Source organism: Ailuropoda melanoleuca, chromosome 17, assembly GCF_002007445.2.
Source record: "Ailuropoda melanoleuca isolate Jingjing chromosome 17, ASM200744v2, whole genome shotgun sequence".
Lineage (NCBI taxonomy): Eukaryota > Metazoa > Chordata > Mammalia > Carnivora > Ursidae > Ailuropoda > Ailuropoda melanoleuca.
Genome location: NC_048234.1, coordinates 17,135,939 through 17,161,223, shown reverse-complemented (window position 1 = coordinate 17,161,223; position 25,285 = coordinate 17,135,939). Strand labels below are relative to the sequence as shown.

General features: G+C 39.7%; 1 protein-coding gene across 26 annotated transcripts in view; it reads left to right on the top strand.

Moving 5' to 3' along the window:
• AUH (AU RNA binding methylglutaconyl-CoA hydratase) overlaps positions 1-25,285 on the top strand; it is a 397,505-nt gene that overhangs the window by 65,898 nt on the left and 306,322 nt on the right. For 19 of the 26 annotated variants that reach the window (XR_004621633.1, XR_004621632.1, XR_004621636.1 and 16 more), the window contains 3 exons: positions 7,092-7,184; positions 8,798-8,937; positions 20,956-21,031. The exons of 1 other annotated variant lie outside the window; for it this stretch is intronic. Coding sequence is in view for 20 of the 25 variants with exons in the window: in XM_034646772.1 (XP_034502663.1) it covers positions 7,092-7,184; positions 8,798-8,937; positions 20,956-21,031 (309 nt within the window). In the remaining 5 variants the exon portion in view is untranslated. Of the gene's footprint in view, positions 1-7,091; positions 7,185-8,797; positions 8,938-20,955; positions 21,032-24,378; positions 24,456-25,285 lie in introns of those variants that run through there. 6 more of the 26 variants (XR_004621635.1, XR_004621634.1, XM_034646764.1 and 3 more) reach the window with 2 other exon arrangements.

Sequence of the window (25,285 nt, the reverse complement as noted above, 5' to 3'; positions counted from 1 at the left end):
GGTAGGGGAAGAAAGGGATAAAGAAAAGGGGGGTAATCAGAAGGGGGAATGAAACATGAGAGACTATGGACTATGAGAAACAAACTGAAGACTTCAGAGGGGAGGGGGTGGGGGAATGGGATAGACTGGTGATGGGTAGTAAGGAGGGCACGTATTGCATGGTGCACTGGGTGTTATACGCAACTAATGAAGCATCAAACTTTACATCGGAATCCGGGGATGTACTGTATGGTGATTAACATAATATAATAATAAAAAAAAAAAGAGTTGGGTCCTTAACCAACTGAGCCACCCAGGTGTCCCTCAGCTGGTTATTTTTATTAAAACTTTACATAGTGTACTTGATCCTTTCCTTTGGAAAGTTTTATTGACTTCTTACTATGAGCAGTGACCAAATTGGTATATTTCCAGTTTTAAATTCTTCCCTTTGCATTACCCTGGGCAACGTATTTATGGGCATGTGTCCTCAGGCAAGGGAGACAAGCAAAAATAAGCTATTGGGACTACATCAAAACAAAAAGCTTTTGCACAGCATGGGAAACCATTGACAAAACAAAAAGGCAGCCTAGTGAATGGGAGAAGATATTTGCAAATGATATATATCTGATACAGAATTAATATCCAAAATATATAAAGAACTCCTACAACTCAACACCCAAAACCGGTCTGATTAGAAAATGGGCAGAGGACCTAAATAGACATTTTTCCAAAGAAGATATGCAGATGGCCAACAGTCACGTGAAAAGATGCTCAGCATCACTCAGCTGGAAAATGCAAATCAAAACCACAATGAGACACCACTTTATACCTATCAGAATGGCTAGTATCAAAGATAAGAAGTAGCAAGTGTTGGTAAAGATGAGGCGAAAGGGAAATCCTTGTGTACTATTGGTGGGACTATAAATTAGTGTAGCCAGTATGGGAAATAGTATGGAGCTTCCTCAAAAAATTGAAAATAGAACCACCATATGATCCAGTTTCTTTCTTACCCAAAGAAAATGAAAACACTAATTTGAAAAGATACCTGCAGCCCTGTTTATTGCAACATTATTTACAATAGTCAAGATATGGAAACAACCTAATTGTCCATTGATAGATGGATGGATAAAGAAGATGTAGTATTTGTGTGTGTACACACACACACACACACACACACACACACAGTGGAATATTACTCAGCCATAGAAAACAATGAGATCTTCCCGTTTGCAACAACATGGGTGGAGGTGGAGGGTATTGCGCAGTGAAATAAGTCAGACAGAGAAAGACAGATTTCATATGATTTCCCTTATTTGTGCAATCTAAAAAAACAAATGAACAAACAAGCAAAAAAAAACCAAGATGCTTAAATACAGAGAGCAAACTAGGATTGTCAGAGGGTGGGGGGATGGGTAAAATAGATACAGGGGATTAAGAGGTCAAACTTGTAGTTATCAGTAAGTCATGGAGATGAAAAGTACAGCATAAGGAAGAGACAATAATGTACTAACATTGTACGGTGACTGATAGTAACCAGACTTACCTTGGTGAGCGAGCACTGAGTTATGTGTAGAATTGTCGAATCACTATGTTATACACCTGATGCTAATATAATATCGTCAGTTATATTTCAGTTAAAAAGACCAAATTGTTCCCTTTTACTTTTCTCATTTTTTCTTAATGCTATTTCTTTATAATTTTACATGGATTAATACCTGTGTTACTTGATTTTAAATTGTATCTATAAAAATAAATATAAATTATGTATTTAATTGACCCCTGTTTATAAAAGATCAGGAAACTAGTATACTTTATTCTCTTGGATTGATCATTTTCATATTATTCCGGTCATAGAAGTTTTAGGAAGAGATCTGTTGAGGTATAGCTGACATATAATGAGTTGCATGTATTAGCATGTACTGTGTGTTGACTTTGACTTTTGGAAACATCACCATAACCAAGATGGTGAATATGTCCATCACTCCCAGAAATTTCTTAATGGCCCTCAGTGATCCCTTTTCCTGCACCTTCCCATTGCCTTCCTGTCCTCAGATAAGTACTGAGCTGCTTGCCATCAGTGGAGACTAGTTTCCATTTTTAGAATTTTTAATAAATGGAGTACAGTGTGTATTAATTTGCATGTTATCTCTCACATATTTTTTTGAGGTTCATTGATGCTTAGCATGGATCGGTCAGTAGTTGGTTCCTTTTTAATGCTGAGTAGTGTTCCATCATATGGATGTAGCACGGAACGCTGCTATAAACATCTGTGCCTAAAGTCTTTACTACCTTTACATTTGAGTCTTTCCGAAAGAGTTGGGGCTCTCACCACTTCCTCTGTTTGTGTAGTGGGTCAGCCTGTTATCCTGCAGGATGGTGAGGTGGTCGTGTTCCCTGTGGATTAGCTGGGTATCCAGAGCTTCACCTGTGGTCTTGTTCAAATGCAGCTCCCGGTGGGGTAGTTCTGGTGTGGGACCTGGGCTTGTATGTTTCAACAAGCTTCCGAGTGATGCCAGTACTGCTGATCCACAAACTGTGCTTTGCAAAGCAAGGATACAGAGCCTGAGAGTTCGTGAAGCAAGGCAGGAATGGTGTATTTTTTTCCTACCAGGTAAAAGTAAACTACTTCTTGTTATGTTCTGATCAGAAATGGAAATAACTACATGTGTCATGTCAGGCAACATTTGATGTGCCAAGAGCTCGCTCTTTCTATTTCTTTCTTTCTTTCTTTCTTTCTTTCTTTCTTTCTTTCTTTCTTTCTTTCTTTCCTTTCTTTCTTTCTTTCCTTTCTTTCCTTTCTTTCTTTCTTTCTTTCTTTCCACCTGGAGCAGCAGTTGACTGTGGAAGGTACCTCAGTTCTGTTTATTAAAATCTTCCAGACAAGGCTGTGGAGTGAGAGTGTGTGGGGGCTTAACCTTGCCTAACCTTTCTCTGTGTTTCCCCGGGAGGCTTTATTTGTTTTGGAATTTTGGTAGGAAAGAGATGCTCTGGTGTTGGCCCTTGTCTAATAACCTGTAGTCATGCACTGGGGACAGTCTGGGTTGGAGGTTTGCAGGGAAGTCTCAAGTCAGAATTCTGTTACAGTCAACTGACAGCAGAGCTCAGAGCCAGTGTGCTTGTCAGACTTCTCAAAGGGTCTCAGCATTTCCCTTTCTTCACACTCATGGTCACAGGTCCTTGAGGAAGGTTGGAACGTTGTCTTGCAGAGCTGCGTCCTGGCTCACGGTCTCTGAGTCCAGGCTGTGAGAGCTGGTGACGGGCAGTCATGGTTATGAGCAAGTCCCTGGAGTTGGGCCACCTGAACTCGAATTGTGGGTGCACCAGGCAGTGACGGCAACTCCCCTGCCCTGTGTCCCCATCAGTTGTGAAGGTCATAGTAGTTCTGATGTCACGAGGCAGGTCAGAGGTTTAAGTAATATTCGTAAGGTGCTTAGGGCAGTGAACCCATATAGTAAGCACTTTCTTGTATGTGCTCGATCCATAGGCAGCTATATGGAGAATTAAGAAGACAGGTACATAAGACGTAGGTTTAGAAAAGTCAAACATCTTTTCTCAGATTGCAGAGTGGTCACCCCCTGACTCCTAGGAACAGTGGCTCCCATTTACAGGCTTCGAACCCCACCATGTGATGTGGTGTGTGTGTGTTGGCATCCAGGCCGGCTTCTTGCTCAGAGGCCCTGGCTGGGCTTCCAGAGGCGCACGCAGCTGCTCGCGTTGGGCAGGATGGTTGTGTCTTGTTGCTGTGGTTCCTTTGAGACTTGATGATGAGAATGGGAAAGGATACATGAAGGTGAAAGTTTGAGTTGGAATTCGTGATAGTTAGGAGTTTATTATAATTGTCAATTAACCTTGATTTTATTTCTGTTCTTTTTGAATGATTTCAATAAAGTCAGACTTCCAGTATGCTATATGAGCATTTCTTTCGAAATATTTCTGTTTTGTATAAGAACATGATTCTTCAGTCAAAGCCATGTTTAAACATCAGAACTGGCACTAGCATTTTCCCTTAATAACTGAATTTATGTTTTTCTGGAAACATCTGAAAACCTGTTACATGTGGTATCTCTCTCAGAGCTGACAGTAGGCCTGCTCCCCCTTCCGCCTCATTCCTGGTCTCCCGACTCTGGTGCCCCTCTGCCATTGGGGGTCGTCCTGCAGACTCCGAGGTAGACGGGAGCCTTCCCAGGCAGCTCCTTTATTTTACTCTTGAAATAGCAAAACTTTAATAGTTTGCTTTTAATTATATTTTTAGGAGCATTTCAAAGTATTATTATTTTCTTTGTCATACCTGGCCCATTTCCTGGTACTAAACTCAAAATAGTATCTGACCCTGTTCGTTGCGTAACACGCCAAGTCATAGTTTCTTCCTCTTGCTGTTGGGAATAGCCTCTGCTCCTGGCAGCTCCGACGTCATCCAGCCGCGCTCTTACACAACCGCCGTTGTGATATTTCTCAGTTCTCTGAGATGGTTACTCTGCCCTTCCGAAGCGTGTTGTATTAGGTCCACTAAGATTATTAAGTGCTACCAAGCAGAAAAAGTGCTGGATGTAAAAACAAGCATGTGAGGTAACCGTGAAACTAGCATGTGCTTTGGGATGACTCATCTTTTCCCGAAGAAAATTTGCTAAGAGAGACGTCTTTCAGAAGGGGAGGATTACAATTACATAAAATTTAGGATTAAAAAACAAATTTAATTAAAAAAATTTTAATTGAAGCATACAGTTGACACCCTAAAATTTCAGAATTTACAATATTGTAAAATAGTTGAAATTTAATTACTCATTGAATGCTAATTGAGCTGTTGTGCTTAAATAATTTTTTAGTAGGAAAAATTTTATAGACTGCTTTATATAATGCTAATTTATGTTAATTAGTATTTGAAAGGAGCACATAATTTACCTTTTTAATGATTTGAGAGTGTTAATATCCTATTTTCCTTGTTCTTGTTTTGTATAAGACAAAACATTTCTTGTCATTTTATTTTATATATTTCATTTTATTTTATATATTTCCCCGCCCGCACCAATCTCCCAGATCAGTATGTTCGCATTTGTTTATTTCTCCTTAGTTCCTACCTTGTTATTCCAGGTCAGGCAGAACCTGAAACCTGCCTGGCGTGCATGCCCTCTCCCCCATCATTTTATTTTATCGGCATAATGTTTGTTTATAGCACCTCTTAAAATGAAAGGGAGGGTATATTTACTAATGAATTTTATTTGTGCTTTTAATGTGCATTCCCTCTTTTTTCCTTTTAATGGCATTTTATACTTCTAAAAAATAATAGCTTTTAAACTTTCTATTGGGTAGTGTGATTTTTAAGTATGATATTTATTTGAAAATATTAACTAATAAAATCGTTGAGCAAAGCCTTGCCAGGTCTTTTTGAGTCATCCGTCCCCTGATGTAGTATTAGGAACATTATAGATGACCACCCATCGTGATCTTGCTGTATGCTTACTGGGATGCTTAAGGACTTAGGAACTTGTGGAATATTACTTTTCTAATTTATACTCAACTTATTCCTTCAACCCCTCTACTTAGTCTACATTTTCAGTTCACAATTTGATGCAAAGAAAAATTCCTCTTTGCATATGAATTTGTTCCTGTTTTGGGCGGGATTCTAAAGAATATGAGACAACCCTATTAGCTAGGAGTTGGAATTTTCAGAAACTGGAACTCAGTAGTACATATATTTCAGGCCTGGGTTTGATTATAGAAGTTCTTTAAACTCACCTTTGTGGTTCCTCTCTCTGAGGAGCCAGCTTCCCCCAGGTGGCTGGTGAGTGCCTTCGGCATTTTCACAGGGCAAGGACAGAACACTCACTCCCATCCTCTTCCTGGTCTCTCTCCCCCGTTCAGGAACCCTTTACACTTCATCTTTTCTGTACCTCCATTGGGCTACATATATTCATGTTATTTCTCTAAAGTATTAAGTGAAAGAAGTTCATAATAAAAAGAAAAGCAGGAAGAATACGAGGTTTAATGTCCTAGGAACAGGAGAAGCAGTCCCAGAGTAGGAAGAGCAGTGTTACTGATCAGCACTCATGTGATGTGATTCTGTTTCAGAATGGGTGGCATGATGGTAAATGCTCTGCTGGAAAAGCGTGTACAGAGTGCCATGGAGGTGCAAAGGAAGGGGCTTTTGAGCAGTGCCTTGAAAGATCATTAGGTGCTACCTAGGCATGCCAGGCAGAGGGCAGCTTGTCCACAGGCATGGATGGGAGGAACTTGGAACATAGAGTATGTGCCTGAGGTTGGAGAAGAGGTCGGGCAGCTCGACAGAACCTAGTTCTGTTTATACTGTAGTAAGTTTGGCCAGCCTCGCTCTACACTCCCATTGTCAAAAATAAAATTAATAAGGAAGAATCTGCTTCACAGAATAATTAACCAGTCCGTTTTTGAACCAGTTATAAAAATGAAATCTGTATGTTCTAATTTACAAAATCTCGTTAAAATAATATTCTGGGACCAAGAAAGTCTGGTTTGAGGTCTGTGGTTGGCTGAACCCTCCCTGGACCCTCGGGGCCTTCTCAGAGCCTCTTCCATCTGAAGTGTGCTACTTGATAGAGCCTGGTCATTTTCTAGCTAGGCCTACAGTAGTCCTTCCTCAGTGATAGAACTAGTGGGCAGGACCCGAGGAGCCACTCAGTGGGCTTTTGTCTGATAAGAGAAGATGTATTACTTCCTGGGATGAGATTGTCATTCTGAGTACCATGGAGACACGTAAAGGATCATGAATTTTGCAGTTATACCTGAGTCATTTCAAATAGAACTTTGTATGAACCAAACATCTCATAAAAGATGTTAGGCTCTAAGATTATGAAGTCGGAACTGTGATTGTGCTTATTCAAAAAAAATATTTATGAAACTATTTCATGATATGGGAAGATTTAAAGACATTATTGCATGTTTATTTGATGGCACTCTACACAATCATCACGTTTTTGAAGAATAATAAAGGAAATGACCATTTTGTTAAAGGCAAAAGGGCTACAAAATTCTGTATATGGTATCCCATTTAAAAATAAATTCACAAAAAAGAGTCTAAAATAAATTACATAGTAAGGTAACGATATTCCTGAAGAAACATAAACTCTTTCTTTCTGTTTCAGCTAATCTTCCAGTGCCAACAATTGCAGCAATAGATGGACTTGCTTTGGGTGGTGGCCTTGAGCTGGCTCTAGCATGTGATATACGCGTAGCAGGTGAGAATTAATCCTGTTAGAAATGAGGTTTGTGCTTACTCTTGAGATAATTCCAAATATTTTATTCTTTTCCTGTTGTTGAGTAGAATGTTTAGAAGAAGTCACCCATTGGGTTTAATGAAGTATTGAAGATTCCCAGTTAAGCAGACAGTCTGATAGAATCTCTTATTAGCCTTAGCAGTAGGGGAGGAGAACGGAAAGTGGGTCAGACAGAACTGAATTTGAATCTAGGCCCTGTCCTTTTCAGATCAGTTTCCTCCTCTAAAATGGGGGAAATGACAGGAGCTGTTGTGAAGATCAAGTGAGCTAATCTGTGGTATGTGCCCAGTCCAAGCACTTAATTCGTGTCAGCTACAGGAATGATAACTTAATCTCCTTGAGGTTCACTTTCTTGCTTGGTTTCCTGTGGGTTGGATGAGGCGATTATGAAAATAATAATGAGAACAATTAGTGCTGGCCGCGTGCTGACCGCTGACTGGGTGCCCAGCCTTGCTCTAAGCCCCCAACGTGTATGACATCCCACAGTCGGCCTAGTAGCCCTCTGTGAGAGGCTGTCTGTGGTGCTTGAGGAAGCTGGGGCATGGCGAGGAGACGTAACAGGCCCAGAATCACTGGCTGAGCTGGGATTTGAACTCAGGCAGGCTGGCACCATGGCCATCACTCCCCTTATTCTGCCAGAGCCCCGCAGACTGCCACTGTATGGTCACACTGGGGTGACATAAAGGGGCCCTGGGATCAAGGACTGGGAGAAGCAGGGAATAGCTATTTGTCACCGTTCTTCCACTGGCTCCCATTGTCACTCCTGAAGCAGCTGCCTGTTAAAAATAGAGTCAGTACAATTATGTTTTCAATAATTTTTGACTGTTTCTTGGGATTTGTAGCTGCTAGTCCATGTGGACTCTTTCCCCCTTTCCACTTTATTTTTGATCTCTCCTTACTTATCTGAAATCATGAGTTTTAAATGGAAAAGCTAAGGTACATGTAGTCCATTTCTGAAAGAGTGCAGATTCTGGGGATTAGGATATGGGAGGTGGTCCAAGTACATTTGGATATGCAAATAAAGAAATAATTAAGATGTTTTTAAGTAGCCATGAAAACAAAACGCGGAAAGAGGAGCCTTGTCCAGCTGTCAGAACAGTAAAACCATTTGTCAAAAGTAACTAGAGATTCAGCCCTGAAAAGCTGCCATATCTGATATGCTATATTAAGCTGTTTGATTTGGAGGGTTCTTCAGGCAGCTAAAGATTCCTGCTTGTCAGACATAGCCACGCTCCTCATCCTGAATAATTAATGGGGTCTAAGCCTTCGAACATGACTTGGCAGTATCAGGTCAAATTATGTAGTTACAGCTCTGGTCTTTCTGCATCGAAAATTAATTCACTGCCGAGCAGTTTTTAACAGCAAATGTTATGTGAATCTCTTAATGTATATCATTTACAGTGTTTACATATTTCCATAAATAAATGCCTTTTGAAGTGACTTTTAAAAAAGATTTGTTACACAGGTTTAATTAGTAAACAGAATATTTGTGGCTGATTTAACTAACTTTTTCAAGTCATAATATTTGAATCTGATGATATGGATTTTACTTAATTTTCTTCCTTCCTTTTTAGCTTCTTCTGCAAAAATGGGCTTGGTTGAAACAAAGTTGGCAATTATTCCTGGTGGAGGTATGAACTGTTCACACCCATTGATTTATTCCCAACAACAGGGCATAAGGCAAAAGGATGTTATTGAAAAGGCAGCATTTTGGGTAAGGAGGTGAATACTGTATTGTTTGCTTCTGTAGCAAAGTCCTTATTCAAAATGTGCTGTTTTAGCTTAGGTAGTGGAGAAGATGCTGGGTATGTTGGATGTTGTTCTCTTTTTGTGGTGTCTCCTGTGCTTTTCTGTATAATTTTTAATTATTAAATTATTTTATCAGTCACTTTTTTTTCTTGAAGGATTGCACTGATAATTTGAAACTTTTGTGTGGGTATAGAAATGTGCATACCCTCAGAGAGCAGCCTGCACTGGTCAGACCCCACTGGAGGAGCGGGCAGGGCTTCCCAGGCTTCGTGCCAGCTTTTTTTGTGTTTCTGGGCAGCAGGACAAAGGTTGGGGTTAGTGGGTGGCCTGTATTTGGAACTGAGGTGTTTCTTCTGTCACTACAAAAAAAGATGGTGAGCAGCTTTTTGAGAAGACTCATTTAAGAAAGCACTTTTCCAACGTTGATATTGAAATCTTGTATCACCCAGTAAATCTGAAATTTTGGTTCTTTTGTTTGATGAGAGAATTCAGAGCTATTCCTATTTCGTGAAGTCGTTCTTTCAGAAAGTAGGGTTCATTTGAGATGTGCATGTTGATAATTTATTAGTATAGGAACTAAATAACAGTAACAGTGTAAAAATTAAAAGTAGTGTTTGAACACTTTAGGCATGTTTGTACCTGCACAGGTTAAAATTGTATGTTTAAGAGTGTTTATCCTGATGAGGGTGGATAAGGAGAAATTAAAACACTATTCAGTGAAACTGGTGACCACCCTAGTCAATATGTAAGACTCACTGAAAGGTTTCTACTTTGGTCATCCACAAAAATGCTATTCTTGTGGGTAAAGTACTTGGTATCTGCCCGTTTGACCATGGCAGATTTATTCATGGTGACTAATGAAAACATTCAGAGAAGGATTTCTATGGAAATGGATCCAACTGAAAAGAATTATCAGATAACTGATAATGGAAATAAAACAAGATTTAGAAAAGGGATGGTATGATATGTTTGTGAAATTCTTTTAAGAAGCAAGCATTTATTGGTAATTAGGATACAGCTAATCCTAGAAAGACAGTGACTGCAGTGGAATGGTGATACCCCTCTCCCTCCCCCCCCCAAGATAGGTCAGCGTGGAACCTGTGAGTGTAACCTATTTTTGGAAAAAGGGTCTTTGCAGATGAAGTGTTAAGGATCTTGAGATGACCTCATTCTGGAATATCTGAATGAGTCTTAAATCTGATAACAAGTGTCCTTAAGAGAAGAGGAGAAGCAGGAGAAGGTCCTGTGAAGACAGAGATTGGAGAGAGGCGTTTGCAAGTCCAGGAAGGCCAAGGATTACTGGCGGCCACCAGAAGCTAGGAGCCTCCAGAAGGAACCACCCCTGCCAGCATCTCGAGTTTGGACATCCGTCCTCCAGAACTGTGGGAGAAGACTTCTGTGCTCTTAAGCCAACAAGTTCATGATAATTTGTTATAGCAGCCCTTAGAGACTAATACAGTGGTTTTAACCTTTCAGTAATTTTTTCTGGACAGGGTATTAGTGGGTGGCAGAGATAAGGGGTAGGAGGAAGATGAACTTGGGAATTTGGATATTTATCATATCTTGAAGATGCAGTGTTTTGTATAAAAACCATGAGAAGGTAGAACGGTTGCATGGGCGTACTGTTGGCATTGGTTAGAGGAAAGAAGCCTGATTGCCTGCACTACAGAAACACAAGTGGTAGAGTCAGCTCCTTCCTCTTTGCTCCTGAGCCGGCCGTACCTTTTGAGGTCTAGAAATTAGCATTTTCTTTCCAGAGTAGTGAAGTTCTTAGGGTCCTCCTCAATCAAGGACCTGTTAATTAGAACCCACTTGTAAATTTGATTCATTTTGGATTGTGTATTCTCATGATTACAATTATTTCTAAAATTTTTATTAAATGAATTTTTCATGAAATTCAGAATGCTTTAACATTTTCCCATCTACTTATGAAGGATCATCTTCTGTCTTTGCCTTTTTTCCTAAGTGAGTCTGAGGGAATGTATTTCAGTTGCTCCTTTAATTAATGAAGCTTTCAAGTTCATCGCTCATAACACGGGTAGCTCTGCTGCGTCGCACTTTCTATCGGGAGTGAGTCGAATTCTCTCTGAGGCCACATTCACATTTCGATGAAGAACGTTGCACGCAGACATTTTGGTTCACTTGCCCATTCATGTGATGGTTACTCACGAGCCCTAAGTCAGGCCTAATTTTGTTTTGTTTTGTTTTTAAACAACAAGGCAGTTTCTTAAAAGAAAGATTTGTTTAATGTATTATCTAAAGGAGAGGTTCCTGAAATTTTGGTGGAGAAAAATCCTCTTCTGGATGTTTTGATCCACAGATATTTTTACCATATCCCTTTCTCCTCTTCACTTTCTCATAGATGTTCCTCGTGAAAATACCGTTTTTTTTTTTTCTTTAAAGTTGGTTTTAAATTGACAGATTTTTCATGGCTCATGTGATCCCTGAGATGTCTCTTTTGGGCTGTGAACTGCTCTGTAAGAGCTTCTTAGAATAGACCCAGTAGACTGTACTTAGTTTCTTTCTCCCTCGTTGGTGGACCTCTCAGCTAAAAGAAGATGCTGAACTTGCTTCCTGTTGGAGATGCTGCTTGAGCAGCCTGGCCCTCGTCCCTGAGCCCTTGTCACTCATCTGCTTCACCCAGGACCAGCTGTGGGTGGCCACACGGGAGTAGAAAATGGGGGCTGGCTGGGGAGAATACTGTGGAAACAGTAAATGGTTTGCTTTCCTAGTAATATGAACACTGCAGTCAGTTCCTCAGGGTGGAGGGTGTGAGTTGCGTGCAGACTAGAAACTGTAGTGCTGTACGTGTGGTAAGGTTGTGCCCCTCCCAGCTCGTGCAGGCCACGGCTCCACGCCGGGCGGTCCTGGGGGGTTCGTCCAGAGGGAGCTGTACGCCTGGCTGTCCTGATTAGCATCACTTCTGCTGTTTCGTGATGACACTTCACGGGGAAACAGTTGATCAAAACCTAGCATTTAGCTTTCTTTAGATTTGTTTGTTTGTTTGTTTCTTTTTTACTTGAACTTGGGCCTGAGTGACAATATGATTCTTTTTAAGATGTATTGTATACATTTTTTATTTTTAATTTTTTTAATTTTTAATTTTTTATTTTTTTTAAAGATTTTATTTATTTATGCGACAGAGATAGAGACAGCAGGGGGAGTGGGAGAGGAAGAAGCAGGCTCACAGCAGAGGAACCCGATGTGGGGCTCGATCCCAGAACGCCGGGATCACGCCCTGAGCCGAAGGCAGATGCCTAACCGCTGTGCCACCCAGGCGCCCCTATATACATTTTTTAAAAGCAAGGTAAATCAAAAAGGATTGTTTTGGGGAGAGTAATATTCCTACTGAACATGAGTATTAGTGGACCATTAATATAGTGTGATTCTTAGATGGATATTCTAAATTTTAGTGTTTTTGAGAAAAGATTGTTCAGCGATGACTACTGAAAGTATATAGTTAATGAAAAGGAATGTGGAAACATATTGGATCTGAATTGAACTTCTTTAAATAGTATTGTGTCAGTTGTAATTAGAAAAATTAAATGTGGGGCGCCTGGGTGGCTCAGTCGTTGGGTGTCTGCCTTTGGCTCGGGTCATGATCTCAGGGTCCTGGGATCGAGTCCCATGTCAGGCTCCCTGCTCAGCGGGGAGTCTGCTTCTCCCTCTCCCTTTGCCTCTGTCCCTCCCCCTGCTCGTGTTCTCTCTCAAATAAATAAAATCTTTAAAAGAAAAAAGAAAAATTAAATGTAACTGTCATATGCTCAAACTAGTACTTTTACTTGTAATATGTATATTTGATTATAGACAAATACTATAAAATACAAAATACAGTGTTAATGATCGAAAGTGCTAGCCAATTTAAAAATAATGAAGATTGTTCCCAAGGACCTCCCTGCAATATCCTCAATTATATCGGGGGTCTTTGTACGCTCTGCAGCTCTGCTTTATCCTCCAGTATCTTCACCGTAAAGAAAGCAGCTACACTTCTATGTTCTTCCCAACAGGGAGAACGCTCCAGTAGCACCAAACAAAGTTCCCTTTTGGAAAAAGCTCCTCAGATGATACCACCCTTCAACACGTTTATAAGAACCAAGTAAAACAAGTTCAGAGGATTAGGATTCTTTTGACAGTTTAGGAAATTTCTTTCAAATGTGTGCAGAAAATGGTCGCAGACTGCCTCATTCCTGGCCTTTGTTTCTTGCCTCTTCTCCTGGAGGGTTTGGGGTTTGTGTCAAGAAACCTTACTCTAAGATAGCTGTTAGGGCTTCTTATTTGGGCACACACCACTATGACAGGATGTGTGGTACTTTCACTGCTCCGTCGTTCTCTTTTAGTTCCTCCAGCTTTTTATTTTGGAAATATTCAAACTTCAGGAAATTTGAAAGGCAGAAAAATGAACCTCTTTATACGCCTCACTGAGATCTGCCCATCGCCATGTGCCTCTCTTCTCACCGCCCTCCTCCCCGTCTCGTTCGCACTCCACTTGCTCTTGCTGAGCCATTTCAGAATGACCAGGTGAACCGTCGGCTGTACCAGCGTGCCTTTCCTAGGAGGAAGGACAGAGCCTTACATAGCCACAAAACCAGTACCACACCTAACAATATTAGCATTAATTTTATGTTCCCCACGTGTCTCAAGATGATGTTTGCGGTGGTTTTGGGTTTGCTTTTTCAATTCAGGATCCATTTAAATGTCATGTTGCATCTGCTTAGATCTATGGAATTTTTTTTTGTTTTGTTTTTTAAATCTAGACAAATCTTCCATCTCTTTGTCTTTTATAACACTTTTTTTTTTTTTTAAGAATTCAGGCAAATTATCTTACTGAGGTTTACACATTCTGGATATGACTGAGTCATTTCCTCAAATTTAGATGTAGGTTAAAATATTTAGCCAAGAATACTCAATGGGCCATGCTGTTTTTCATTTTCATTTTATGCAGTGGCACTTGATACCAGGTTGTCCCACTTTGGGTGACAGTAATTTTGATAGCTTAGTTCATGTAGTGACTAACACGAGTGCCCTTTTAACATTTCTTTTTTTAGAAACTTTTCAGGAAAAGAATCTTTAATAACTCTTATTGGCATTGGCCATTCCCCAAATTAAAAACGAGAGGAAGGAAATGAGAGCACTCAGGTGTCATGGGAACAGGGCGAGGGATGGGAGGCATCCCTCTTTATCTGACTGCAGGCTGTGCTTTGCAGTAAGGCAGTTTTTTGGCACGGTGACCAGGACTTTATTTAAGGTGTGTCCGTGACGTAGTGTGGAGTTTTAGGTCCTGCGTGCATGTCGCCCTGAACACCGTAGGCATTTTGGAAAGTTTTGTTTATAACCTTTGTTGAAATCTTCTTAGAATTTACATCAGAATTTGAGCTTAGCCTGTTCTCTTGAATATCCTTAGTAGTGACTCATCTTTATCCTATGAGGGTGAATTTCATTTTCATAAATAGCAAAAGACCTTTCTGTGCCAAATCTGATTAATAAGGTCAGACTCTTTCAGGAGGAAGAAAAGTGTAACAACAAAAATAAGACTGCTTTTCTTACGAGGCTCATGTAATGTCAGACATTTACCTGTGTTGTAAGCAGTGGGTGGCACTGCTGGGCTTGGTGGCCTGCTTCCCGGCTGACCCTGCAAAGGCCCGCACTCTTTTGTTCTCTGAAGTTAGGTGCATTTATTTATTTTAAAGATTTTATTTCTTTTATTTTGAGAGAGAGAGAGAGAAAAGGCACACAGAGGAGAGGGAGAGGCGCACAGCTGAGCAGGGTAGCCCTACATGGGGCTTGATCCTAGGACCCCCAAGATCATGACCTGAGCTGAAGGCAGACGCTTCACCGACTGAGCCACCCAGGTGCCCCAGTTAGGTGCATTTAAAAACACACTTCTTATACTGCAGACTCTCATTTCTTTGTACCTTAAAATGTAATTCAGTGACCACTTCTAATCACAGTGTTTGGAAAGGTATTTGTTGACTTTACACTGTTGACAGACCATTTTGTTATTTGCTGTGGAGGAAACATATATATATGTATGACTCAGCAGTGTTCCCTTTGAATTGCACGTGTCAAATCTGGTAAGAGAGGTAAAATATACAAGTATCATAACTGCCCTATTTAAAATTGTTGGAATTGAACAGGAATAAGACAGTTTACAGCTGGGAGCTGTGAGTTTGAGAAATAGTGTGGATTCTGTCAGCTCTCCGTCTCAATTTACAAGGCCTACAAGGTGGGTTTGCAGCACTTGTCCCAACCTCCTGTCCTGCTCCTGTGTGCTTTGCTCACACACTGTTCTAAGGATATTTATTCTCTTAACACAGTAAATATTTGTTGAGCCGTGCACTGGTTAGACACTGGGCATACAGCTGTGAACGAATAAGGAGAGATCTCTGCTGCCATGCAGCTGATACTCCAGCAGTGGGGCAGGAGGCATGGCAAGTAATACGTTGTGAATTATGGCAGAAGTGCAGAGTGCTGTAGAAAAAGAAATCGGGGAAGGGGCCTGAGGAGGGGGAGGGGTTTGCACTTTAAAACAGGGGGTCAGAAGAAGCCTCATTGAGAAGGTAACATTGAAGTTAAGACTGATTGGAATTGAGGAAATTAATTGTACAGATAGGAGGAAGAGCATTTGTGCCTGCAACGTTCCCCTGACACTGCCGCCATACTGGACAGGAGGAGACTGATAGAAGGTCCTGTCAGAGAAGCAGTAGGGGGGTCCACATCGGGCTATTAACTGCTTTCCCCCTGAATGAGAGGGGCCCACAATGGGTTCTCAGCAGAGGGCAATGCAGTCTTAGGCTTTTAAAGATTCGTCTGGTCTCTATGTCGAGAGCCCACGTCAGTGGGGCCAGGTGAGAGGCAGGAGCCCATTCCTGCTGGGAGCCTGTGGCTGTGGTTCAGGTGGGGGGTGACGGGGCCTGGACTGGGATATGGTGGTGGAAGTTGGGGGTGTGCTTTGTTTTGGAGAATCTCCTGACAGATTGGAGGAGTATAAAGGAGGACTCCAAGGATTCTGGCTGGAGTAACTGAGAAGAAAAGGTTCCCTTCAACAGAGATGTGGAAAGAGCAGATTTGAAGAGAGTGAAGAATATTGTTTGGTTAAAAATAATTGTTAAACGTCCAAGTGCTGTATTAATTAAGCCATTGGTTGTGCAGATGTGGAGTTTAGGAGCGTGGTCTGTGCTGAAGATAAAAATATGAATTCAGTTTTTTCCTGGCATCCACTGGCCTGGTCTAAAAAAAAAAAATCCCAGAAATGGACATTGGCACAGCCTGAGAGAACTTCAGGATAATCTTTCTCGTTCAGGTTTGGGAAATGGGAGACAAATCTCTTGGTGGTGAGCACTGTGGCAGCCAGAACCCAAAACGTCAGGAATTCTGAGGGAGCCTTCCTCAGTCACTTGAGCCCTTTCCTCAAGGGGGTGGGGGCAAGTTCCTGCTGCTTTTCTTTTCTCTGTCTGTCTGCATTTCGCCTTGGACATACATGTAGTTGTTGGACGTGCAAGATAGAGTAAGGTGCATACAACCCCAGTGTTCTGGATGGAGGTCCGAAAAGGGGGAGCCCCAGGGTATCGGAAAGTACCAAGAGATGGTAAAGAGGGGAGAACACAGGAAGGAGATCCCATCAAGTCATTTATGAACTCCTGACTCACTCTTGGCTTGTGCATATGTGTCTCAGATGCTAAACAGCAGATCAGACGCTGAGAATTTGAACTAAGAGATGGACCACTGCCCAGATCTGAAACTGGCCAAAGTCCTCATAAACACAGCAATGCTGAAACCACAATCCACAGAAGGCTGGTTGGAATGTGTAGCCTGAATACATTTAGCATCGACTGAATGCTGAGACAAAAATGTCCAGGCCAAAATTACTCAGCATATGAAGAACCCAAAAATCTCAGCTTGCATGGGAGAAGACAAGACATTCAACAGATGCTATCTAAGATGGTAGATGTTAGAATTATCTGAGAAAGATTTTAAAGCAGTTACTGTAAAATTGCTCCTAGAAGTAAGGGTGAACCGTTTTCAATTTCCTGCTCTTCACTTGGTTAATGCAGGAAGGATTCCTGTTCTAGGTTTCTGGGAATGACTAGACACTTAACACCTGACTCCAGAGAGATGTGATTGATAGCAGTTTCGTAGTCATATATACTCCCATTCCAGAGTAGGAGGACACTGCAAACATCCCACCGGGCCACAAAGAGGGTGTGATCTGGAGCAGAGTGATCTGTCATGGTTGTGAGAGGCAGGCTTTGTAGTGACTGGAGGGTGGGCTGCCCCCTGGATTCCATGGGAGGATATGGTAGGCTTGTTTTGTTTTGTTTTGTTTATTCTCTTTAATTTTTTTTGAACTCAGGAACCTGAGATCAATAGTTGCATGCTCCACTGACTGAGCCAGCCAGGTGCCCTGACGGGCTTGTTTGAATGATTCCATGGTCTGATGCTAGAAACCACTCCCCAGAGATAAGTAGGAACCCTGTCTGATCTCTTAGTGAGGAGGGTTGTTTGTCTAGACTTTTCCATGGGAGCAGAGTGGGGAAGGGAGCTTATGGTCAGGCCATTTGTGGTTCACATGGTTTCCCTAGATGTTAGGAAGCACATGATATTGGGCCTTAATTTTAGGCCTTACACAACATGAACAAATGGAAATATAGCAAGTTTCAGAAAAGAAATAAAAGATGTAGAGTACCCTACTTTAGGGCTGAAAAATAAATTAGCCGAACTAAGGAGGAGGGTAGATGGACTGAATACAGAATAGAGATGACAGAAGAAAGAGAGCGTGAACTTGAAGAATGTCCGCATGATGCTACCTGGCAGGTTGGTGAAACTGACACTCATTCTATTATGATTTGTGTTGTTCCTGAGTGGTGGTTTGCTTTAATTTTTCTTATTTTTAAGATATCTTTAACAGCTCTACTGATATAATTGATATGCAATAAACTGCATGTATTTTTAGCAGAAAAATTTGGTGAGTTTTGACATGTGTACACCCATGAAACCATAAACAGCCAAGATAATGAATATATCACCCCCAAAAGCTTTTTCACACAACCACTGAACCATTCTCTGTCACTGTAGATTAGTTTTCATTTTCTAGAATTCTACATAAATGTTATATTCTCTGTAATCTTTCCTTTGCCTGGCTTTTTTATTCAGCATAATTATTTTGATATTCATCTATTTTGTAGTGAATTTCAATACTTAATTCCTTTTTATGGCTGAATGATATTGCATTGTATGGTATACCACAGTTTGATAATCTCTTCACATTTGGATAGATACTTGGCTTATTTCCATTTTTGGGGGTCTTAGGAGTGAAAGCTGCTGTACATATTTTGCATAGAAGCCTTGGTGTAGACATACATTTTCAGTTATCTTGGGTAAATGCTTCAGACTGGAATGGCTTCATATGATAAGTACATATTTATGTTTTTAATAAATGGCCAAACTGGTGTCCCACTTGGCTGGACCAGCATTTGTGAGAGTTCCCACCAGAAGTAATGAGAATTCCCCTTTCTTTTTTGCAAGCTCACCAAGGCTTGGCATGATCTTGTTGTGGTTGCAATTTGCAGTTCCTTAATGTCCAATGATGTTGAGCATCTTTTCATGTGCTTACTTGACATCTCCATTTCTTCTTTTATGATGTATCTCTTCAGATCTTTTACCCATTTTTTAAAAAATATTTTTATTTATTTGAAAGAGAGAGAAAGTGCAAGCGTGGGGAGGGAGAGGGACAAGCAGACTTTGCACTGAGTGTGGAGCCTGACATAGGGCTTGATCTCAGGACCCTGAGATCATGATCTGAGCTGAAATCAAGAGTCAGACACTTAACCGACTGAGCCACCCCCAGGCACCCCTCTTTTACCCATTTTTAACTGGGTTGTTTGATTACTGAGTTTTGAATTCTTTTTTCTTTTTTTTTTTTTTTAAGATTTTATTTATTATTTATGTGACAGAGAGACAGCCAGCGAGAGAGGAAACAGAGCAGGGGAGAGGGTGAGGAAGAAGCAGGCTCCCAGCTGAGGAGCCCGATATGGGACTCAGCCAAGGAGCCCGATGTGGGGANTGTGACAGAGAGACAGCCAGCGAGAGAGGAAACAGAGCAGGGGAGAGGGTGAGGAAGAAGCAGGCTCCCAGCCGAGGAGCCCGATATGGGACTCAGCCAAGGAGCCCGATGTGGGGACTTGATCCCGGAACACCGGGATCACGCCCTGAGCCGAAGGCAGACGCTTAACGACTGCACTACCCAGGCGCCCCTGAGTTTTGAATTCTTATTACTGTGTTTTCTTCTTATTATTATAGATACAAGTCCTTTTTCCGGTATATGCTTTGCAAATACTTTCTTTCCATCTGTGAGTTGACTTTTTATTCTTAGCAGTTCTTTGAAATAACAAAATTTTAATTTTGAGTTAATCAACTTGTTCTTTCATGGTTTGTGATTTTGGTCTTGTGTATACAGAATCTTCCCCTAAACCACAGTCATAAATGGTTTTCTTCTATGTTTTGTTCTAGGACTTCTGTAGCTTTGGTTTACACTTAGATCTATGATCCATTTTGAGTCCATTTTTGTGTATAGTGTGCTGTATGGACTGATAAACATTTACATATAGATGTCTGATTGTTCCAGCACCATTTGTTGAAAAGAATGTCCTATTCCTCTTATTTGCCTTTGCACCTTTGTCAAAAATGAGATGTCCATATATGTGTAGGTTTATATCTGGACTCTTTTCTGTTCCATTCATCTGTTTGTCTATCTTGATACCAGTACTGTACTGTCTTGATTACTGTAGCATTAAAATAAATCTTGAGAATAGGTATTGTTAGTCCTCTTATTTGTTTGTCCAAGTTGTTTTGTCTAATCTGTATTCTTTGCATTGCCATATGAATCAACATGTTAATTTCTACAAAAAAAATCCTCCTGGGAGTTTGATTGAGATTGTATTCAATTTGTAGATCAGTTTGTAGAGATTTGATCTTGGCGTTATTGATTCTTTAGACCCATGAACACCATATAACTCTTTATTTTGTTAGACTGTTAATCAATCTATCTTTCTTTCTTTCTTTCTTTTTCTTTCTTTCTTTCTTTCTTTCTTTCTTTCTTTCTTTCTTTCTTCTTTCTTTCTTTCTTTCTTTCTTTCTTTCTTTCTTTCTTCCTTCTTTCTTTCCTCTCTCTCTCTCTCTCTTAAAGATTTTATTTATTTACTTGAGAGAGAAAGAGAACACAGAAGGACAGTGGGAGGGAGAAGCAGACTTCTTGCTGAGCAGAGAGCCTGATGCAGGACTTGATCCCAGGACCCTGAGATCATGACCTGAGCCAAAGGCAGATGCTCAACCGACTGAGCCACCCAGATGTCCCATAATCATTAATTTTTTTTTATCAAATTTTATGTTCTGTTGTTTGGCAGAACATTCTATAAATGTGAATTAACTATAGTTGTGAATTTTTCCATTTTTCTATTCAGTTCTATTAGTATTTGCTTCAAGTATTTTGAGGCCCTGTTGTTAAGTGTAGAAATATTTAGTTTTGTCATGTCTCATGATGGATTGCTCTCATTATCTTAAAATAATCTTTTTATCCCTAGTAAGTATTCTTTGCTGTGAATTCTGCTATGCCTGGTATTTATGTAACTACTCCAGTTTACTTTGGGTGGTATTAGCCTAATCTATTCTTTCCTGTCTTTTTATTCTTAAGCTATTTGTGTCTTTTTATTTAAAACGTGTTGCTAGTAGGTAGCATATTGGTGGGTCTTGCTTTGTCATCCTGTCTCACAATGGCTGCCTTCAATTGGAATATTTGGACTGTTTACCTTTAATATGATTATTGATATTTAAAATCTCTCATTTTCTTATTTATTTGCTATTTCTTGTTTTTGTCCCCCCCCCTTTTTGCCATTGTTTGGCATAATTGAATATTTTTTATGATTCTATTTTATTTCCTTGGTTGACTTATTCACTATTATTCTTTATTTTATTTTATTGATTGCTTTAGGGCAGGAACTGTACATCTTTCATTGTGACAGACTGCCATCACATGAATAAAACATTTCATGTACAAGAATGTTATAGTAAGTACTTTTGTTTTTCTCTGATCTTTGTGCTATCATTGTTATGCACTTTAAACTGTTATGTATGCTTTAAGTCCATACTTCATGGTTAATTTTGTTAAAAAAAAATCTGTTATTCGTTTTTAAAAATTTTTAAGTAGGTTCCATGCCCAGTGTGGAGCCCAGGCTTGAACTCATGACCTTGAGATCAAGACCTGAGCTGAGATCAAGAGTCAGATGCTTAACCGACTGAGCCACCCAGGCACCCCCCAAAATCTTAATTATTCTTAACAGAGATTTAAGTAATTAGGAAAATGTCATATATTTACTTCTGTAGTTTTTTCCACTTCATTTATTCCTTTGTGTAGACACATACTTGTATTTGTTACCAATATCCGTCTTCCTTTAACATTTCTATAGTGCACGTCCCCTGCTGATGAGCTCCTTTAGCTTTGGGATATCTAGAAGAGTCTTTAACTCTGTATTGGAAAATATTTTTGCTGGTATAGAATTTTTGCTGGGTATAGAATTCTAGGTTTGCATTCTTTATCTTTCAGTCCATTAAAGATGTTAGGCCTTAGCTGAATATTTCTTTCTTGTGAGGAATCTGCTGTCATCCTTATCTTTGTTCTTTTGGTACAGCGTGTTTTTTTCTGGAGCTGCCTTATGATTTTCTCCTTATCACTGATTGTGAGCAGCTTGAATTATGTTGTGCCTTGGCACAGTCTTCTTCATTGTCCTTTTGCTTGGCATTTATTGGACTCCTTGACTCTCTGCTCCTCGTAGGTGGTTCTTCACGTGTGCAGTGCTCAGTACTCTGATGAATACTCAGGAGGGTCTCTCTTCAGATTTCTGGAGTCTTACTGCTGTCTCGCACACTAGTTACCTGCATCCCTCAGGGCTCCCAGTTCCTCTTTTACTGAAGGTGCACTGGGCTTGGCCTCCTTCCACCTCTCTCTACTGTGTCCTGGCAGCTCTTTCTGTATGATAAGCTTGTGCAGAAGGGCTCAGCTTGCTTGTTTTTCCTTTCATCACTGTCCCATGTTGCCTTGTGTCCAGTGTCATGAAAACTGAGTTTTGGCTGTTGTCAGGCAGACGGTAAATCCAGTCTTTGCTACCTTATCGTGGCTGGAAGAGGAAGAGCTCTGATTTCTTTTTTTTTTTTTTTAAAGATTTTATTTATTTATTTGATAGAGATAGAGACAGCCAGCGAGAGAGGGAACACAAGCAGGGGGAGTGGGAGAGGAAGAAGCAGGCTCACAGCAGAGGAGTCTGATGTGGGGCTCGATCCCAGAACGCTGGGATCACGCCCTGAGCGTGAAGGCAGACGCTTCAACTGCTGTGCCACCCAGGCGCTCCAGAGCTCTCATTTCTTAAATGAATACGTGTTCATGCATCCATTAATTGTATTGTTTATTATTTATTTAANCCATAACGCCAGGATCACGCCCTGAGCCGAAGGCAGACGCTTAACCACTGTGCCACCCAGGCGCCCCTAGAGCTCTCCATTTCTTAAATGAATACGTGTTCATGCATCCATTAATTGTATTGTTTATTATTTATTTTTCTATTGAGATAGAGTTGACGTGTAACATTGTGTTAGTTTCAGGTGTATGATATAATGATTCTCTACATGTGTATGTTGCAGGATGGTCATCACAATAAATTCGGTTAGCATTCGTTATCTCACACAGTTATAAAACGTTGTTTCTTTTGATGGGAACTTTAATGATTTACTTTTAGCAACTTTTGAATGTGCAGTACAGTATTATTAAGTGTAGTCACTGTGATGTTCATTACATCCTCAGGGTTTATTTTATAATTGGAAGTTTGGACCTTTCGACTATCTTTATTACCATTGCACCCGGCCCGCACCTCTCACAACTGCCAGTCTGTTTTCTTATTTATGATTTTGTAGGGTTTTTTCCTTTTTTTTAAGTTTCTGCATATAAATGAGAACATCTATTTGTCTTTGTCTGACATATTTTACTTATTTAGCATAATGCTCTCAAGGTTCATTCATATTGTGGCAAGTGGCAGGTTTTCCTTCTTTTTATAGTTAAATAATATTCCGTTGTAGTATATAGTCTTTTTGGTAATAGCCATTCTAACAGGGGTGAGGTGATTCTTCATTTTGGTTTTCATTTGCACTCCCCTCATGTTTAGTGATGTTGAGCACCTTTTTGTGACCTATTGGCTGTCTGTATGTCTCCCTTGGAAAAATGTCTATTCAGATTCTGTGCCTGTTTTGTAATCCGTTTGTTTTTTCAGTGTGGAGTTGTAGGAATTCCATATATATTTTTGGATATCAGTTCCTTATCAGATATATGATTTTCAAAATTTTTCTTCTATTCTGTAGGTAGCTTTTCATTTTGTTGATGGTTTCCTTTGTCATGCAGGAGATTTAGTTTGATATAGTTCCACTGTTTAGTTTTGCTTTTGTTGCCTTTGCTTTTAGTGTTAAATCCAAAAAGTCATCCCCGAGATCAGTGTGAAAGAGCTTACTGCCTGAGTTTTTCCTTGAGAAAATTTATGTTTATAGGTATTAAAAGTCTTTAATCCATTTTGACTTGATTTGTGTGTGGTATAAGAAACTGGTATGGTTTCATTCTTTTGCATACGACTGTTCAGCTTTCCCAGCACCATTTATTGAAAAGACTTCCCTTTCCCATTGTATATTCGTGGCTCCTTTGTCACATTGATTGACCATATATGCATGGGTTTATTTCTGGGCTTTCTGTTCTGTTCCACTGGTATATATCTCTGTTTTTTATGCTCAAACCATACTGTCTTGATTACTGAAGCTTTGTAAAAAATTTGAAAACAGGAAGCATCATGCCTCCAGCTTTGTTCTTCTCTCTCAGCATTTGTTGGACTATTTGGTGGTCTTTAGTGGTGTCATCAAATTTTAGGAGTCTTTGTACTACTTCTGTGAAAAATGCCTTTGGAATTTTGATAGGGATTGTATTAAATCTTTAGATTGCTTTGGGTAGTATGGATATCTTAATAAGATTACTTCTTTCAGTCCATGAGCAGGGAATATCTTTCTCTTTGTTCAGTCTTCAGTCTCTTTTACCAATGTCATATACTTTCTAAATGTACAGGTCTTTCATCTCTTTGGTTAAATTTATTCCTAGGTGTTTTATTCTTTTTGATGCAATTATGAATGGGATTGTTTTCTTTATTCCTCTTTCTGATAGTTTATTATTATTGTATGGAAAAGCAGCTGATTTTTTATATTGATTTTATATCCTGCACTTTCGCTGAATTCATTTATTCTAACATTTCTATGGTGGATTACTTAGGATATTTTATATGCAGTATATCATTTGCAAATAGTGGGAGTTTCACTCTTTTTTTTTTTTTAGAATTGGATGCATTTTATTTGTCTTGCTTAATCGCTCTGGTTAGGACTTCCAGTACTATATAGCAAGAGTTGATGTTCCTGTCTCATTGATGAACATGGAGGAAAAATTCCAGTGTTTCACTGAAAGGAGTATTATCTCTTTACAGGTTTGGTATAGTTCATCTGTAAAGCCATCTGGTCATGGATTTTTTTTTTTTTTTTTTTTGTATTGATTCAATTTCATTCACTTTCATTAGTACTTGGTCTCTTCAGATTTTCTATTTCTTTCTGATTCAATCTTGGAAGAATGTATTTCTAAGTACTTACCCATTTTTTTCTAAGTTCCTTGATTTGTTGACATAGTTTTACATAGTAGTCTCTTATAATTCTTTGTATTTTGTGGTGTTGGTTTTAACTCTTATTTCATTTCTGATTTTCTTTATTTGAATCCTTTCTTTTTTTCTTGGTTAGTCCAACTAGTGGTTTATCAATTTTGTTTGCGTTTTCAAAGAACCAGCTATTGGTTTCATTCACATTTTCTATTTTTTATTTTAGTTCTTAATTAATTTTTTTCCACTCAGATTTCTATTTTTTCCTTCTTTCTGTTAACCTTAGACTTTGTTCTTCTTTTTCCATTTCCTTTAGGTGTAATGTTAGATTGTTGATTTGAAATTTTCTTTTTTGTTTTATGAGTAGGCCCATATTGCTATAAATATTCCCTCTTAGAACTGCTTTTTCTGTGTCCCAAAGATTTTGAACTGTCATGCTTTCATTTTCATTTTTCCTCAGATATTTCTTGATTTCCCCTTTGATTTCTGTGGTTACCCTGAGGTTCATACATGACATCTTACATGCATAATAGCAGTTTATATTAAATTGATGTTCACTTATGTTTGAATGCATTCCAAAAGCACTACATTTTTATTCCT